General features: G+C 32.8%; 1 protein-coding gene across 4 annotated transcripts; it reads right to left on the bottom strand.

Annotated features, from left to right (window-relative positions):
* Positions 1 to 8,034: 8,034 nt before the first annotated feature.
* LOC103488408 (uncharacterized WD repeat-containing protein C2A9.03-like) lies at positions 8,035 to 13,356 on the bottom strand. 4 transcript variants are annotated; one of them, XM_008447127.3, is made up of 10 exons: positions 13,176 to 13,356; positions 12,838 to 13,017; positions 12,589 to 12,756; positions 12,356 to 12,442; positions 9,868 to 10,002; positions 9,650 to 9,760; positions 9,483 to 9,574; positions 9,289 to 9,394; positions 9,095 to 9,181; positions 8,035 to 8,992 (listed from the first exon to the last, which is right to left on the bottom strand). In XM_008447127.3, exons 2-10 carry the CDS (start codon positions 12,991 to 12,993, stop codon positions 8,579 to 8,581), a joined length of 1,356 nt encoding a protein of 451 aa, XP_008445349.2. In that variant the 5' UTR covers positions 12,994 to 13,017; positions 13,176 to 13,356; the 3' UTR covers positions 8,035 to 8,578. The 4 variants fall into 4 exon arrangements, with proteins under 4 accessions (XP_008445349.2, XP_008445350.2, XP_050938114.1 ...); XM_008447128.3 differs by having other exon boundaries at positions 12,838 to 12,997; XM_051082157.1 differs by lacking the exons at positions 12,838 to 13,017; positions 13,176 to 13,356 and adding an exon at positions 10,994 to 11,048 and having other exon boundaries at positions 12,589 to 12,651.

Genomic DNA, 13,356 nt, shown 5'->3' with positions numbered 1-13,356 from the left:
ACTTTTAGCTACATTATTTTAACAGCGTTATTTTTAAAATAGGTAATGTGTGACTCTAAATCTCTCGTTGGTGTAGGGTGTATGAAGGTCGAACTTCCACGAGCAATCAAGGGTTTTGGAAGGACATACTATTATCTACGATTTGTTTTCATTCTCAAATTTTCTGAAACACTATGTTACCCCTCCCCCTATTTGTTGAGTCATAATCATTTACTCGTTTGACATTATTATGGTAGGGACTAGAGAGAATGTGGATCTTTCTTCCTAAAAGCACAAACTCTTGTGGACGAAATTGCCAGTTGGCTTTGTTTACCAAATGCCCAAAATTTAGTAATATTGCCCGGTGTTAGTTAGGGTTGACAACTGTAATAGTGATTTTGTGTATTGTTTTCTTAGAAGTACTTTTTCTTCATTCCAAAGAGAGTGTGGTGTGGTTGAGACTCATTAAATTTAGCTAGTTTCACCTCTTGTTTATTGGAGATTTTTGGTACACCTATTTCGATCGATTATACTCTGTATATTCACACATCCGAATAAAATATATACAAATACATTCTTCATATGATAATTTACGATGTAAACATAATTTTTATTTATGAATTGGTATATTGTATGAGTGTTGAACTTATTTGAATGAATAAATAAAATGGAAGAAACCTTATCTATAAGTTTTGTGTAGTGATGGAGAAGTGAATGGACGGCTTCCTGATATCATAAATGATTGTACCAAAACTCTTCACATCGCTTTGACTTTTTTCCCACCCATCAATTTAATAAATGCTTTCACTACTTTTTTCTAAACTTTTTTTATAAACAAATTACTTCACATATTTATATTTATATTTTATTTACTAGTGGAGCTTCTCTATTCTCATATTACTTTAATTTTAATCATGATCGTGACATCTTTTCTACTTCTTAAATGACTTCGGTGAAATCACATAATTGCTTCCAAACTATGTTTATATAATGCAAAATATGTGAATTAATAGAGTTGGGTGATATTGGATAGTTGGATACAGCCTAGAAATTATAGATTGATAAATAAACAACGATGAAATAAAGATATCAAGATGGTTTGAATCCTATTTCGATTTAAAATCATTTATGCCCTAAACAACAAACAGAAGACATGGTTAACGATAAATATTTTTGTATACATTTATAAATTGAGTTAGTCTTCTTCTTAGTTCGATAATTATAAGATGAGAGATGATAAACAAAGATTCACGATAATCATTTTTTTTCCTAAAAAATGAGCTTTCTAAGACCCACTTGAAATATCCTTTTTTATTTCCATTGGTTCTAATTTTCTTCAACGATTCTCCCTTTTGAATTCTTCATTGGTGGCTTCTTTTTTTGGTTGGCTAACTCATTAAACCCAATGTTTAGGTTGGCTTAATCTTTGGTTTTAACTTTATAGTACTAATCAAATATGAGGGAGAAAAGTTGCCTTAATTTATTAGCCTTAACCTTAGAATACCAATCAAAATGGAAAGAAATATAGATTTATTTCTTATAATTAATGGGAATAAATAATCATTGTTTTCTTTGGTTAATTTACTAATATTTATACCCCATTTCTCCTGCCATGTAGTTCTTCAAGACGCCATTATGTAATAGTTTATACCAAACATTTCTAAAGTATAAAGTTAGACATTAAATTTATTCCCTTGTTTGTTTGTTATAGACCACATATTTGATAATTCCACACCATGTATAAATTTAAAACCAGGAGTTAGAAATCTTTAGATAAAACCCCTCAAAATTATTGGTATATAATAGACGTTTTTATTGACCATAAACAAATAGCTAATTTCATTTAAATTCTTGTTTGTACAATTTGTTTAATGCAATTAACACATGCCGAAGGAAAATGAATAAAGACGTCATTATGAGGTAACGGGAGAAAATCAAAGGGCTGCTGTAATGGGTATGTATGGAAGGAGGATGGGAACGCAGGCAGAGAATAAAGGGTAAATTAACTAGGGTAGTTGAGTTGACCATGTAGTTGGGTTAGGGTTTGGAAGTTGAAGTGATAGACAAAAGTCACGTGCGGCGGAGACAACTGCTTCAATTTCGGCGCCTCGGGTTCAACTTTGGTTTAATAGCCTTCATCATTCCCACGCTCTTTCTCCACAACTGTATGCTACGAACCAATTATGCCTTGAATTGGGATCAACACGAAGTATGGGCGCGTGAGTCTGTAATAGAAGAAAGAGAGTGGTTGGGTTAGTTGACCAATCTGAGTTAAGAAAAAAGAAAATTTGTGAATAACGCAGCCAAAAATTTAAAGAAAATAAAAACCTTAGGTTATGATTAATAATAAAATTGAAGATATAAATAAGATTGATTTTGAAGTCAATTGAGTTGTAAGGAAGGTTAGGTTGTATTTAATGTCTATGGCTCTTCCAAATTAAATACAACGTCTTGTATTGTATTATATGGGTTGTAGTTCCTTGCCCATACCCTTATTTATTCTAGAACTGTATTATATAACAATAATCAAATAGACAACGAATGAATTAATATTATTTTCAAAACGATTGAGATGAAGTCATCTCAAATCTAAAGCATTATTGTTAAATTCGCAAACGTACGTATTCTTGGTAAATAAATAACAAAACTATTACCATGAGAAAGAACCAACAACCATTGCCATGCTAAAAAATATTAAGAATTGCACTCCTCTCGAAACACATAAACTATACAAAAATTTTAAATTGAAATAACCCATTAAACTTTTCTTTTTCCTTTTCATGTACAGTATTGATTCTCTAACTTACCACATTCTAAAACAATAAACCCGTGTACTGTTGTATAGTAAGTTTAATTGTTATTATTAAATACCCGTCCAATGAGAAGAGTCAAGTTTGAAACTTTTTTGTCTCAAAAGAAGAGATAAATATAATAATAACAATGAAATCAAACAAACATATAGTATTTGTTAAAGATTGATAGTAGATATAAATAAGCTAGAACAATTATCTTTGTTAATGTGATGCATCTTGGGTGGTTATAAAAGCAAAACTACGAAAGATGTTTTTAGACCCTAAACTTTCACGTAGGATGGAGTGAATTATTATAGTGTACTCTATATCTAAGGTTATAACTATTATATAATTAGTGTTTATAACTACGATGTTACTATTTCAAATATCTCTTCGTTACTTTGTTTAGTATCTCATATTTATTAGAGTAATATATAATGAGGAGGTTAGCAATATTCCAAATATGGGAGTGTGAAACAAAGATGGGAGTAAACAACTTATTGTTTGTTATTGAGGAAAAGGCAGATTGAGTAGAAGATTTGTTACGCGGTTTTGACTAACTTTCTTTCTTTTCTTTTCTTTTCTTAATTCTCTCATCACGCGGCCGTTTTTTCTTCTGGTTGACCCACCACTTATATTCTGCCACCTCCTCCCCATTTACTTCTTCTTCTTTTATTTATTTACTTGTTAAATCTTCTACTACCTCTTCCAACTTATGTTTATTTCTTCATTTCCAACCAAACTATTATTCTCACATTTTAATCTAAATCAATGGACATATGTTACCTGCCATGATTTTCTCTACCTATTAGTGTAAGTATCAGAGTTTAAAGAATTTCACTCTCCAAATACACAAAGGATTTAGAGTATTGTTTTTAATTTACTTTCGGTTTATATATATATATAAAAATTATGTCAGACTCAAGAAAACTGTTGTTTGTTGGGAAACAAAGGAAAGGGAATAGTAATTAATAGAAGTAAACAAATTAAAGTTATGTTAATGTGAAATTAATTTGGTCATAACATGACAGGTAGCCTTCTGAAGCAGGCATTTATAAATTATATTGTCTTTTCAATATTACCAAAAAGTCCAAACATCAAAATCCTTCTACCCTTTTCTACAAATCATTAAAACCCCATCTTTGAATTCTTTTCCCCCCCTCTTTCATTCATTTAAAAAAAAATATATATATATTTTGTATTGTAATAAATTTAAATGATACATGAGACCATGCCATGACTATCACGAGAGAATTATTTAAGAAAAAATTAGTAGAAGAGAATTATAAAGTTATATAGAATATGGACAAGCAATTTTAATTGAAATATGATTTAGTAGAATTATTATTATTTAAAATATGGAGATAAAAACGATAATTAATTTAGAAAAAAAGGAAGAAGGAAGAAAAGGTTGAAATGTGAAGAATGAGGGAATGGAAATGGAAAGGTTGAAAGGGATTGGTTGGAGGGTCATTTTGAAAAGGGATTTGGATGATAGTGTGAGAATTTTGATATTGTAAACAATATAATTCTTCACGCCACTTCCTACCCATTTCCCTATACTCAATAACTCACTCCTAACTTCACCTTCACCTTCCACTTCCCTTCCTCCTTCTTTTCCACGTTAACCTCTCTGCATTTCTCCGACCTAATCATTTACTAATGTGTTAGAAGTTAGTAAATTTGTGTTTAAATGTGAAAAGTAAAAAAAAAAAAAAAAATGAAAATATTAAGTTACTCGTTTAAATGGTAGTGAGATTTTTGAACTACGAATCTCTTGATTTTTAACACATACATATGTCAGTTGAGTTGAGCTCTTGTTGTCTATTATTAATGTGATGTGGTGTTATTAACACCAACTTGACGGCAAATTTTGAAATTATCCCTTAATTTTTAAGTTTATATTTATGCTTATTTATGTTTGATAAATTCTAAATCTTTTGAAATTGACAAATCTATTAGATATGAAATTAAAGCTTACGTTGAATGAGGCATTAAACTCTTAATTTGTGTATATTATGTTCGCAAATTCTAAAAAATGTGAAATAATTCAAAGATTCGTTAGACATAAAATTAAAAATTCATAGACTTAATTATAGATGAGTGTTAAGAGGATATGGTTTTATCATTCATCCTTTTCAATTTTTCAATCATGGTTTTAGTGATTCTTGGAAGAAAGTGAAAAGAAAAAAAAAAATCAAGTTTTGAAAACCTATATTTCTTATTAGTTTTAGTAACTCAACATTCTTTAGAAGAACATCCATAAAAAGTAGTCATATCACTATATATATATACATACATACACACAATTCACAAAAACATGATTATTCAAAATTTTCAGTCAAATATTTAAGAAGGAGATGTTGAAGTTGTGTTTTGTTAGGCAAAGGTTGGGACTCCTAATTTATTTACTTGAAGACAAATTACAATTATCTTTGTGGCTAATAAAAGCACACCTTTTCTTTACTACAAAATTTCTTAACTTCCCTTCTTGGAGAAAACCAAACTCTTCTCATTCTTAAACAAATTTAATTCCAATACTTATATGTATTATATTAACTTTCAATTATTTCGATTTGTCTATTTGGTTATCCTCTGTCGTTTGTAAGTTAGCTTTTCTTTTTTACCATACTTATTCTTTTTTAATGAAAAAAATCCTTTCAAAATACTAAAACGAGAAATCGATGAAATAGTGAAAAACATGCTATCATAACATAAGTAATTTGAATCGAAACACTCAACGTGCTTAAATTAAACGAATAAAACATGCTTGAAATTGAGGAAAAACAGAGTTTCACGGACTACAACATTTGAAGCTCCTTTGATTTATTATAATTTAGATCATGAACAAGTTGTAGACCACCACGAGTGTCTTCAAAATATATATATTTTTACTATTTTGATATACAACTATGAGACTATTTTAGAATTCCCTTTTAGTAGCTTATTCAGAATAGAAGGTTTGTTAAACTGATTACAAAAGTTGTCATTCTCAGTTTATATAAATTAAAAGATAAATCCTCATTGACAGGTGTTCATAGTCCAATCATAATTAAAATCAAGTTGTATATGATCATCATGTAAAATATTTATCTTATCAACTAATAAGTATACAAGGAAAATACTAATTAAGTATCTATATACATACATAATCCTATGTTTCGAAAGTGATCTTGAGTAAGCTCCCCAAATAACGTTGATATTAAAGACTCTTTATGTTTTTTATTCAACATGAATATCTAAACTAATGACTTAAAATTTTCTATCAAATAGATGATCTAACTTATACCTTAAAAGTCTACAAAAATGAGATAGCTTTTAACTAATTTAAAACAACGTACTATCAACTTCGATATCAAATATTAGATTCCGTATATATTGAAAATAAAAGATAAGCATAAACCCAAAGTAGAACATTTATCACGTTGTGGCTTGTAAGTTTGTAACTCTTTGCAAGGTAGCTGCCAAAACTTCTTAGCTGGTTATTATAATTTTTCAAATATTTTTATATATATTATTAGACTTTGTTTGTTTTTAATTTTAATTTTATAAAAGAAAATTGTTTTAATAGTAATAAAAGCAAAATAGTGTGTTTATTATTATAAAGAAGAAGAATGACATTGATATACCCGTGAGATAGAGATGTGTTCAGCATCAATATAAAGACAAAGATTAAAGCAAACAAAAGTGAGGCCAAACAATGCCGAATTAGATTTTGAAGGTTACAAAGTTTATTCAAATTTCTTTACTCAATTTTATCATCTATCATCAAATAGGAAATTAATAGAGAAAATTTGAAATTATTATTTTAAACGAGAACCTAAAACAACTTTTATTTTTACTATTTTTATTTTCATTTTTTCAACATTAATGGGAAGAAAAATCCAAAATGAAAAACAGCATCAAACTTGCTCTGTACATGATGGAAATATGTGTGAATAAAGTGATTGTAACGCTCATCAATTGGGAACGTTTTGCACCAATCATTCTGAGGCTTTTTTTTGTTTTTGTTTTTGTTTTTGTTTTTTTTCTGACTTAATGTGATGCTTTGGAATGACATGGAATAATATTCATGAAGAAAATAATATCTTAACCAAATGAGTTGAGGAAAGCGTAGGCACTAATGTTATGTGAATATTCTGGGTTGGTGTTGGTGTTGGTGATTGATTTTTCGGCTTTTTTAAAGTGGGAGACATGTCAAGTGGGCCGTATATGCGGCCCAAAATTGGAAATGAAGTGGATTTGTGGGCCCAAGCTTGATTTTGGAGAATCAACTCCAAAATGAGCCACGTGAAATCTGACGTGTTAACCACTCACCCTCCTCCTCATAAAGACTCCCCCTTCTTATTTTATTATACTCCCTTCATTACTTACCACCACATGTGAATTAGGTTAAATAAATTAAGTAAATTAATAAATCATGTTAAAGTAAATGAAGAGTAGTAATACCTTTTTAACATCTTAAAAAACTTTCAGATTTAAAATATCGGTCATTTTTTCGGCCAAATTATCGTGCTTTTTATTGAGATGTTGAGAGTTCCGAAAAATCAAGAAGATTCATACTCCTTATAAGATGACCTACTCCCCTCATTGCTAATTCAATAAAATACTTCTAAGAAGTACGGTGAAACAAATGATCGACACCAACAACATAATTACTAAAGTAGCTTTTTGTTTCCCAGATAAATGTACAATTGTCACATGCTTTTTGTGTAGTAAAATTTAACAATTGAATTTTCCAAAGCCTGTTCTAAGGATGGATGTAGAAGAGGAGGTGGCAATGGCAACACATATCTCCATCCACATTCACAAATTTGTCATTAACTTGAAGCAGCACATTGTATAATTTGGAATAGCTAGGCCTACCACTTTAATCGTGACATTCTTGTCTCGCGTGGGGAACAACTTGTTTAAACCTTTTGCAGACATTTGGACAGAACATCTATACTCCCTAGCAATTTGAGATGATTTTCCAACGATGCAATCTTTGCAAGGTTAAACTCACTAGGGATGAAACCTTGCCTGCCATTGCCCATATTTCTATATACCATAAACATCTTCCGCGTATACTATGACCGATGCAAGAAAGTAATATTCTTCCGCGTTTGAATCCAATTTAAGTTCTACGTTCAACGTTCAAACTTTCCAAACAATCCTTAAACTAAACAAACAAGCCAACACTAGAAACCAATAGCCTATCCACATAATGAATTTCCTCGAACAGGGAGAAAAATATCATGTCAGATAAGAGAAAGGAAAAGACTAATTGAAAATATTCTGTACAAAATTGAAATAAATATACATATATGTAAGAAATGAAATGAATGGAACCAATCTGTTCAAAATGGACTGACCATATTCATTCCAACGCCCAACATGACACAAAAGACAGCAACATCAGGAAGGAGGTCAGAAAATGCGATGCACACCCAACACCCAAAGTATTTACTAAAAAGGAAAACTTCAGGCAGACCTCTCCTTTTTTTCTTTCTACTCTTTCCACCACCTTGATGAAGATAACCTTCAAAAACCAATTACAATTGTACATAATAGAGACCTTGTAATGGTTATGGTGTCTGCTTCTTTACTCTCGATTTCTGTAGACATCATTCATCATTCATCAACCAAAATCTGCTGCTCGCTTTGCTACATTCGACTCTTAAAACACTTGAACACAAAAACTGGAAAAGGAACCAAATACATAATTCTTTTCTTATATACAAATTCCATCAATCAATCGGTCAGCAGCATCTGCTTCTTCTTTTTGCTTCACTTTGGACCATTGTTTAACCATTCTTCTCACTTGTCTAGAAGATGGAATCTATGTACTTATTATGATGACGTTTGTTGAACTCTAATACGCTACCATAGGTTCGATCAGCGACACCAATGAATAGAGCTTCCGTGTCCGGACTGAAGGATATTCCGGCAATTTCACCAAACAGATCAATTTCTTGTGCTTGTTTGTAACCTGTGCGACTTTCGTAAATATGGACGAAATCTGCAGGCTCCGCTGTTGATAAGAATTTACCGTCGGAGCTGAATTTCACACACCTGATTGCTCCCATTCTTCCCTTGAGTACTGCTAAGGACTTGGACGTATTCCTTATGTCCCACAGCCTGCAAGTCGTGTCTTGGTTCCCAGTTGCCAAAATGCGTCCATCAGGGTGCCAAGCGGAAGCAAATGAGTAATCCAAGTGCCCTTTCAAGCTCTCTATCACCTGTTGTTCCAATGGAATACCGTCAACATTTATAAATTTAACGACATCTGAGACAAGATATAGTAGTGTTCATGAATCGGTAGAAAAGCTTAGGATACTTACTTTGCCGGAGTTGGCATCTGCAAGCAGACAATCTGTGCTGTCTCCAAGCACTGCAAGCATCTTTCCATCTGGACTCACAGCGGTGTTCTGTAGAAACAAGAGCCAAAATTAAGAAAAGAAAGTAAAACAACCGGAATATAAAAATGAGTCAATTGTGAATCATTATATGGTGTTGTTGAGTTTGCATCACTTACATTCACAGACCAGCCGAAGGTGAAGCCATTGAGGCAGGTGAAAGTCTTGGCATCGTAAATCCTAACTTTTGCATCATTATTTGCTGCAACGACCCTCAATGCACCACTGAAAAGAAAAGGGCGACATAAGGTTGTATGCCCTGAGGCGATGAAAATATGTTACTCCATTACGCCTTTGAAGGGATGACACTTACTCTTGATTATGAAATATATCGACAGCGTTTGTGATTGCATTTTCTTCCGTTGTCATTTTGGTGCAAAACGCAACTCCAGGATGATCCAAGTACTGCACCATGAAGGAAAAAGTGAATTAGATATTTGAGAACCCCATTGATAAAATGGCTTATAAAAATCTCCACACCTTGCAAATTAGTTCTCCTTGAAAACCACCAGCCACGATTAAGTTCTCCTTAACTGTCATTGTACTTATCTGCACTCTGGACAATGACTGGGATGAGAGTCCAGGGCGTTTCTATTCAAGAGATCATCAAGATGAACCCATTATAAGTAAAGTAACTAATTTATAATCAAAACAAAACTTTAAGCACCTTGGGCCAGCTTATGAGTACATGTACATACCAAAGTGGGAACAATTTGTTTAGCCACATTGAGTACTTCTTTGCCTCTCCGAAGCAATGAAGACCAGTGCATTACTGAGTAGTTTTGCATAAGGTATACATCATGCTTAGAAGTTGCCCACAAGAGATTCCTCAGCTGCAAGGTAGGAACAAACAAGTCAGTTACTGTCATTAGAAGACGACATTTAAATATTTTAAATCAAGGCATAAATCCATACTCTTTTCTCTCTCTCTCTCTTATTTCACTCTCGCTTTTCACTGTCTCTCGCACACATGACACAACATGCAGATGCAATGATTTCATTTTGGCTTCAGGGATGTGCATTATAAGGTGCCCCTTGAATTAAATAACTCGTAAGTAACCAAATCCAGAAGTAAAAGTAGCTGCCGCCAACAGCAGTTGAAAGGTTATACCTTCAACTCTATCCTTCTATGATGTGATTTAAGTGCATGAACAAATAAGAATGCTCAGAAGATAAGAAATAATTTTGAACAAGGAAGAAGGCAATGAGGACACGTGAGATAGAGTTTCACTGAACGAGAGGTGGGTTTAGATGTTTAAAATTATCAGACTTCACAAACTGTAAAAGAAAATTGAACTGGGACCTCAAGTTGGGCTATTTAGAGTGTACAGAAGGTAGAATTAGATAAATGGAGAATGATAATAAGGCTATCAAAATGCAGGGAAAACAACATAGGCACAAAACTAAGTTCCACAACGAATGCCCAGATCAGCAGACAACTGATTGTGACTACTCTGTGGACAGACATAAAAACAGAAGGTACTCTAAAAACAGAAAACAAATAAATAATTGAAAAAGTTGACTGACAAGAATCTCGTGACCACACCCACATTACAAGTTACAACTTCAGGACAAGTATAATTGTTCATGTTTTAAAAAATATAAAAATCAAAAGCGTAATTCAACTAAAAAATAAAATATCATGAACACAGTATAATCTAAAACACACAAGAAAGTCAACTCGAATTCAATTAATGAAAATCTAGTAGTTATCAGGAATAAACTTCATTAGAGGATTTAAATTAGCCTCAAAAGGCCAAAATCTACTTGAACCACAGGTTGCTACAGAGGTGTCTTAAATGCTCGTATATTTTCCTATCGTACCATATAAAAACGTCCTGGCAGCTGCTCAGATAAAACTTCCAGTCTGCTTTAAAGGCTGAAATAAACAGAAATAGCATTCCTAAATGCCACAGATAGGTTAAAGTGATAAAGTAGTATTTAACACCCTGATGAGAAAAGGTAGTTGCAACAAATATCAAAAAGAAAATAAAATAAACGTGGGATTCCCCAGTTGTCATTTGTCCCAGAAATATGTAAGAGGAAACTCCAGACCAAGAAGGTGTGTCCAGGAAAATTAAAAGTAAAAATAAAATTATTGCACTTTCTGGTAAAAAAACTAACATCCTCAGGAAGAAACTAACATTAGTTGGATGTAATTCCAACGATCAAAGGTACTAGGTAAATGATGTCTGATAAATATTGATAATTGCATCCTCGGTGTAAGCTTTTAAAAGCAAACTATATACTGTCCAAGATATGGTAGCAAAACCATAAAAGAAAGCAGGCACCAATCATATCTCTATAAATAACAGAAAGTATTCTATTCTGCCGAAGTATATCAAGAGCGGCATTTCAAAATTTCAGAGGTTAAATTGAAATGATATAATTGTAAGAGAAGTGGGCACCGTCATCCATAATTAAAGCTTAACAGGTAAACAAAGCATCCAGATTACAGAAATTAGATCAGCAATTGCATGCCTGAACAAGCACTGAATCGTGGCCTCACTGGACCATATTTTTAGCTGAAAGACTTCTCAAAGTTGGTTAGCATTGGACAATTTAATTCATCGCAAATGAACAAGTTGTAAAATGGAGTCAACATAAAAAGAATTTTGGACTTCATACCTCAAAACGTATGATCAGGACATAGAGCTAGAATCATTTATAAACATATCCATAAAGGATAAAAATATATAAAACCTGCAAAACTACAATGCTAATGATGGCTGTAATATTATGATCAAGAGACTATAAACCGAGAACGTGTCCTGACCAAGCGCAGAGTTTTAGTAAAAACATTGCCATTCCAGCAAATACGACTTCGGAGAATTGCATAGCTTGTAAGAAATGAGGTCTACGATAACCAGCCAACTAGAACCAATCATTTATCATATATGATGATGAAACGTGTATCTAGTGCACAAAAACCTACAATGAATCTAGTATTAAGTTAATGGACTGTGCATTCAATGAAATGAAGATTTCTAAAAGTTTGGGGGAAAGCAAATGCGTAGGATGGTCTAATAAAATAATTCTGTTTGGCAGATTTCAGCCCTTCTAATTTAGGAGTTCTTGCTTTCTACCATGACTAATTAGTTCTTGAGGGACGGACGGGATTATAAAATTTGTATAAATGAAACACAAACCCTCATCTTTAATCAAAAAGCTCATTAAAGTCTATACCTGAAAATGAACAATTGTTGACTTAACAAGCCTCGTATTGAACTGGAAATCATAAAAACTATTCCCCTTCTCCACTTGCAAGCATTCCTGTCAACGACGAACAGATTGAAAAACATGCAAAACTCGAAGCAGAATTTACTAATTCCAAGCAAAAACACTCTGCCTAAAGCTCAAATTACTCGAGCAAAACGCCAGAAATACAGGGCAATGAAAATTAACGAAGGGAAAGTCACCTTTTCCAGTTCCGCTCGAGAACTCGACAGACTCTCATAGTTCTTGTACTGGCTCAAACGATTTTCCCGATAATTATCCCTAGTAAAGGTGAACCTCTCCCAAGGAATTCCCTGGATATCTTTCCCATTCCTAACATCCAAAGCAGAGGTATCCGTCCTCGGCGTCGTCTATAAAATCAAAACAATTCATAACGGCTACCAATACGACAGAAGAAAAGTTTAATTGACAGAGAAGTAACAATTACTGACTGTATCAATATCGTCCTCAAAGTCGGAGTCTACGTGCTCCGTATTCTGATTAGTATGAAATTCATCATCAGAGAAAACACGACCGTCGTCAAACCCTTCGACTTCATAATAATCATCCACAATATACTCAAGATCGTCGTTCTGAAAATGCTCCATCGACCTACGAGCAAACCTCGATCACTAAACAAAAACAGCAACACGAGGATGAACGAAACACAACAGAATCCAAAATGAAACCAATCATCAAACAAATTGACGCAACGAAGTACGATTGACGAACATACAAAACAAAGGCATAAACGAAAAGAGTAAGAATGCAATAATGAAATAGTATATACCTGAATGGAAGGAGAAACGAACGAAGGAGAATGAAACAGAGAGAGAAGAGAGAAGGATTGAGTTGAAGTTCAAAGAAAGGCACCAATGGAGAGAAGAAGAAAAAGAAGAAGAAGAAGAAGAGGGAAATTGAAGAGGAAAAAGGAAGAGTCTGGAAAGTGTGTTGTGTTGAAGAAAGCGAGG

The sequence above is a fragment of the Cucumis melo genome, chromosome 3 (assembly GCF_025177605.1).
Source record: "Cucumis melo cultivar AY chromosome 3, USDA_Cmelo_AY_1.0, whole genome shotgun sequence".
Lineage (NCBI taxonomy): Eukaryota > Viridiplantae > Streptophyta > Magnoliopsida > Cucurbitales > Cucurbitaceae > Cucumis > Cucumis melo.
This window is presented reverse-complemented; position numbering and strand designations above follow the sequence as displayed.

Excerpts from the sequence above, each read along its gene's own strand:
- LOC103488408 (XM_008447127.3), bottom strand. The coding sequence starts at position 12,993 with ATGGAGCATTTTCAGAACGACGATCTTGAGTATATTGTGGATGATTAT. Across the intron at positions 10,003-12,355 it reads CAACAATTGTTCATTTTCAG|CTGAGGAATCTCTTGTGGGC; the intron begins GTATAGACTTTA and ends CCTACCTTGCAG. Across the intron at positions 9,761-9,867 it reads AACAAATTGTTCCCACTTTG|AAACGCCCTGGACTCTCATC; the intron begins GTATGTACATGT and ends TCTCTTGAATAG.